The sequence below is a fragment of the Paralichthys olivaceus genome, chromosome 14 (assembly GCF_024713975.1).
Source record: "Paralichthys olivaceus isolate ysfri-2021 chromosome 14, ASM2471397v2, whole genome shotgun sequence".
NCBI classification, from domain to species: domain Eukaryota; kingdom Metazoa; phylum Chordata; class Actinopteri; order Pleuronectiformes; family Paralichthyidae; genus Paralichthys; species Paralichthys olivaceus.
Window position 1 is genome coordinate 22,579,001 of NC_091106.1, and position 6,000 is coordinate 22,585,000.

The 6,000-nt window shown below is 42.1% G+C and overlaps 1 protein-coding gene across 4 annotated transcripts in view; it reads right to left on the reverse strand.

Moving 5' to 3' along the window:
• The window catches only part of LOC109635952 (protein kinase C epsilon type-like), a 46,626-nt gene that overhangs the window by 3,989 nt on the left and 36,637 nt on the right, over nt 1–6,000 (reverse strand). For all 4 annotated transcript variants that reach the window (XM_069539285.1, XM_069539284.1, XM_069539286.1 and 1 more), the window contains 2 exons: nt 1,773–1,911; nt 1,245–1,433 (listed from right to left, as the gene is read on the reverse strand). In XM_069539285.1, the coding sequence (XP_069395386.1) occupies nt 1,245–1,433; nt 1,773–1,911 (328 nt within the window). The remainder of the gene's footprint in view (nt 1–1,244; nt 1,434–1,772; nt 1,912–6,000) is intronic.

Below are 6,000 nucleotides of genomic sequence, written 5' to 3' on the forward strand. Positions count from 1 at the left end.
TCTATTCTGGATTCTCTGAAATAACTGGGTGTTGAACAAACTGCTGAGTCAGACTGAGCTGAGAGAGTTTATCAAGCGACTCAATGCCCTTCATCTGGATGACGCGTCCAATCACAGCCCAGCGTGCACTGACTGGCCAGAGTCCAACACATCGTCCAACATAAACACACACACTTTCCCACAAGGCTTTGCATTCAAAGCGCACCAACAGCCAAGGTAAACGCAGGGCTTGTGATGGAAAAACTGGACGGACAAATAAACAAATGGACGACAAGTGGCACTCAACACACACACACACACACACAATAACACACAGTAACACACAGTAACACAAAAAAGTCATGGAATCAAACACAGAGGAAATTATCCAATGTACTTCCAGCAAAGGAACAGGAAGCTCAGATCAACATGTGACACTGAGGGAAAAAACCCTCGGACAGTGAGAAAGAGACAAACACAAAACAGAAGAACGCAGAAAAAGACGTGAACACGAGATTCTACGAGTTCTTCACGGATCCTCAGTTTGAATCTGTAACAGCCCGTTAGTCCATGAAGGCTGGATATTGTTTCAGTGTTTCACGATGTGCAGTTTTATTCTAACACAAGAGAAATTAAGTTAATACTTCGATGTTTGTGAACTCGGTCATGAGGTCACCAAGTGTCCTTTGTTAATCTGATGGTGCACGAGGAGTTTCTCTCAATGTGGCACAAAGTTTTAAAGGATCGATGTTTCAGATGCAGCAGAAAGACCAGTTTGCAAATCTGCTCCTCACTGATAACGACTCCCCATCGTCCAGCTCATGGTTTTCCAAGAAAAGTTAAATCAAGGGCAACAGAACTTGGTTGTGGACACTTGAAAAAGTGTTTCAGTGAAGTCATATTGTTTCGGCTGAGAACGGAAGAAGACTCTTGGATTAGAAACGAAAGATTAAAATCCTAAATCCATTTGTCCAAGATTCAACAAATGAGGAATTTTGTTTGTTTTGTCCCGATAGCCGGACGAGTTTATTTCAGTTAAACTGTATCTATCAGATAATGAGTTAAAACAGACTCTTCATTTAAACCTAAGTAGACAAAGGAACATTCATTTCTCAACTGTTCCTGAAGTCAGACTAAACTCGCTGTGTGAGGTCCTGAAGAGCAACATGAGTCATCTAAATCAATAAATCGTCATTTCGTTTGCTGCTCGCTGAGATGAAGCAGAAACAGAGCAATCTTCCCCCTCAGAACTCTGGGTAACTGACCGCTCGCAGAATGGACACCGCCTCCTTGCTGAGCCAGACGGGGTAGAGGACGTCATCGTGGAGGATCGACTCAAACAGGTCGTCTTCGTTGTCGGCCTCAAACGGCGGCTGACCCGCCATCATCTCGTACATGAGCACGCCCAGAGCCCACCAGTCCACCGAGGGGCCGTAATCCAGCTCCTGAAGGATCTAAACACACCAGAGACAAATATCACGATTATTCAAGAAGTAAAGTTTGAAGAAATTCAGTCCTGAGATGGAGAGTAACGTGATGTGAGCTGGCTGATTTAATTTAGGACTGTTTTATCATATTTAGCACAAAACTAAAACCCGCAGCCGACTTTGAAGCACTGAACTTAAAAATACAGCAGAACATCTTCTGCAAAGAGGCGAACACTGTCAACAAAGTCAAGTCTCCAGACAGAGAAACATTTTGCCGATTTCCTCCGTTAATGCTCAACTGAAACTTAGCAATTTCCTCTTTTCCCTGAAAGCTGTAAAGATTTCATTCGTGTTGTGGGGTGTCACCTCAGGTGCGATGTAGTCTGGTGTCCCGCAGAAGGTGGTGGTGGTGACTCCGTCGAGGATTCCCTCTTTGCACATCCCGAAGTCCGCCAGCTTACAGTGACCCTCTGCATCCAGTAGTATGTTGTCCAACTTTAAGTCTCTGCAGAGCGGGAAGGTCATAAAGGTGATAAATGAAACAAGCCAGGGACATTTCATGATCGGAAAATAACACATATCTCATGTGCTCTACGCGTGATTACGTAATGACTCTCATGGGTTCACAGGGTTCTTGCCACTGAAAACAAATTGGGCCTCATGGTTTATCTGCAGCGGAGGAAGGAGGAGGCAGAGAAAAGAGAGAAAGTCGAGGGTTGAAAGAGAGAGAGAGAGAGAGAGAGAGAGAGGGGGATGGAGAGAGAGTCTGAGAGATAAGAGCAGCAGTGCTGACAGACGACAGGGTCGGTCATGAATACAGTCGCTCTGGGTTTGATGGTTGATCGCCACAAAAATGTCAACATCTTCCCTGTGCAGCGTCTGCAGCCATTCAGAACGAGGTGTTTTCAAAAGTGCAGCCGCCCCGACGAGCCAGGGAGGAGATGGAGCGTGTGTGTGTGTGTGTTTAAGTCAAGATGTTGTGTAACTGTTCTGTTTTTGTAATCCCCCAAAATATGAAAGGCAGCATAACAGGCTTTTTTGAGAGCGGCTGTGATCTGTTGTTGACCTGTTCTTTTCTGTCCCACCATGCTTTGCTCCGACAAGTTACTGAATGCACTAAAGAAACTTGTCAGGTTAAATGAGGTTTTGATTAAGCATAACCTTGATGCATCGTACCTCTGGGTAGTGACTGGATGTTTTCACCCTGTCCCCACAGTGCGTGACACTCAGGTTCTGAGTATCAGTGTATCTGTTCTCATCTGGACTTGAGATATTTTACCCAAACCAGCAGCACTTGTTCTCCAGACGACAGATAAAGATATAAACCTGTGACCCGCCCCCCCGGCTCCCTGTTTGCATCCCTCTCCTCCAGGCGACTCCTCGCACATTAAATCTGAACGTCTGCAGCGAAGCAGAGGAATAACATGAATTTAATGCATTTGTGATTGAATTCAAATGGCTACTGACATTAATCTTTGTATTAAACATCACCTGCAGCAGTAAATTCAATATTAAGTGGCTGCAGGTGCAGCAGCACTAATGGAATGATATTTATTCCTGTGGAGACGTTTGTTGTGGTTTTGTAGAACGAGAACTGGACGTCAACAATTAACCAACAAGAAAACATATATCTGTGTTGATTTTCCCATTTACATCATCATTTAACTATTGTAAAAATATTTAATAACCTTCTCCATGTTATTTATTTCTCTGCAGAGCTATTATTTGGTCTTTGTGTTACTTATTTTTATGATTTATTGTCGTGGCGTGGTCAGTGTTGATGAATACACAACATACTTTAAGTTTCTTTGCTCTCAATCAACAGGTAGTTTATTAAGATGAATGATCGTAAAGCCTAAAGAATGAAATTTATTAAAATTACACGCATGTATTTTCGAATTCATCAGCTCATGATTGGAATGAGTCTTTCTAATGTTGTTTTATAAATCAAAACCAAAAATAAGCTAAAGATTTAGTATGAAAAGATTCCTTCATCCACTTTAGTGCAGTAACTCAACCATTCATTTTAGAAACTCGTTAAAGAAATGATCAAAGACAGATCAAGGAAGATATTGTCTGGGTTTGTTGGAGCGTTTTTAAATAGAGACGTGATTTAAATATTTTAGTGGTGATATGAACAAGTAATATTTCACACATCAGTGAGTGAGTCTTTTCCCCCAAACTCAGAGCAGACGGATGTTTTAAATTAAGGGTTAGAGGCTTCCAGCGACATGATTCTGCAACAATGGAATAGATTTGAAAAAACCAAAGTGACCTCAGAATGAATAATATCCTTTTACGGAATATACTGTGTTGTTAGTGAATTTATGATTAACAACGCGTTAAAGGAAACAAATCGTTCAATAACATCATCATCTTTCTCTTAAACCAGAAAAATCACAACATGAACAGGACCAATACAACAGACGTGTCAGGATATTATCACGTAAGTCTGTTGATGTAAAGTTGACGAGAAGAGAAGATAAAGATCTTCTATCAGAAAGATTAACAATCTTTTAATCAAGTGATTGGTGGGGGTTCCTGGGATGAAACTTTGTGGGAACAGTTTCATTTATGCAACAGCTGCAGTTTAACATCTTTCACTGTGTCGGGAAAATCATCCTCGAATGTTATTTTAGAGAAGATTCAATTTTACTCAAAAAATCCTGTCAATAAACAGGAGCTGCTCTCTCACACACACACACACACACACACACACACACACACACACACACACACACACACACACACACACACACACACACACACACACACACACACACACACACACACACACACACACAAAACCAATCAGGCTCATTTGAGAGCATTTCCTGTGTTTCATGTTGGTCTTGAGTGATTTTTCCATTACGTCCTCAAGCAACCCCTGTGCACTGTGACAGCTAACCCCTCTTTCTCTTTCTCTCTCTCTCTCTTTCTCTCTCTCTCTCAGCGCCATCCTTCCATCTCTCCACATGCACCAAACACACATCTGCTCTGACAGACAAACACACACACACAGTTGGAGTATCTGAGGATATAGATATGAATGAAAATATCAGATTTACCACAACATACTTAAGGAGCAAAGTGTGAAATTAAGGGTTCCATTCTACACTAACAGTGAATCCCGACACAGCGCAGACAAAGTTTTTCATGTTCGATAAATCGACTTTGATAAATGACACACTCTGAGTGCAGACTCACTCTTTTTATATTCATGAACTATGTCTCCAAACAGCCTGAACCTACAATGTCTAATCCAAACATCACCTTACATCTGGTCTCGTTGAAAAGAAGGTGAAGAAGATATTCTGCGGCCTACACAAGTTCATTCTTTTCTTTAAAGGGATGAAGAGTCTGATGGGAAAAAGACAAGAATCAGAGGAGTGATGGAGGAGGGGACGGGGGCGGGTCGGGGAGGGTGGTGGCTGAGAGTCGGGACATTTTGTTCCCAAAACACTTGTTCATTTTATTCTGGTCAACAAAGTGGGTCAGAGAAAGAAAGACGAGAGAATCATAGTGCCGTCAAATCAGCCATCAAGAATCAACACGTAAGGTGTGTGTGTGTGTGTGTGTGTGTGATTGAGTAATATGTTCTTCACAGCCTGACGGAGATGTTGAAAGACTGAATCATTAATCTTAATGTTCTGTGTTTTAAATTATTTTTGGATGTGAAGAGGAAAAACAATCAATCAATCAATCAACATTTATTTATAGAGCACCTTACAACAACCAAGGGTTGACCACAGTGCTTCACAACTGCAAATCAAACATACACAAACAGCAAACACGAGACAAGAACAACTGTTTCATTTGAAGGCTAAATCAAACAAGTGTGTTTTTAGCTTGGTTTTGAACAGAGGCAGGTCAGTGGTGGTGCGTAGCTCAGAGGGCAGTGCATTCCAAAGTTTGGGACCTGCTACTGCAAACGATCGGTCACCCCACTGTTTGCTCCTGGATCGGGGGACCTCTAGCAGAGCGGAGAGCTCTGCCGGGCTGGTGGAGCTTCAGGGTTTCGCTTATGTAGGTGGGTGCAACACATCACCTTTACATTAAACACAACTGATTTGATAATGAGGGATATTTATTTATATTGAGATGTTCCAGTGGTTCTAGACTAACTCATTCTTCACCAAGAAGATTGAAACTAAATCACTCGATTCAATTTGAAGTTCAAGTTAAAACCAGTGTTCCAAACTGTCTGTTAACTTTGTTTTTATCATCTATAGTTGTAATCACAGACTCTAAGTAAAGATGAACGACATGACAACTCCGAAGACAGATATCTAAACATCTGGAGAGCCCCCTAGTGGCTGGCTGCAGTATAGGTCATAAATCTCGCCTCCTCCGTGTTAGTAGATGGGAGCCAAATATCCAGAGTCTGTGCTGTAGTGATCGTCAGCTAACATGGAGGAGGCAGGTTTATGACTTATGCGACAGCCAGCCACCAGGGGGCGATCGAGACACTTTGGCTTCACTTTAGGAAGCTGTCATGTCGTCCATCTTTCTTCACAGTCTGTGCTCTTTCAATCTGCAGTTTTTTGTTCTTTCACGTGTTCCTGTGTGTTTTAGTTACAAACTTTTGTTGACA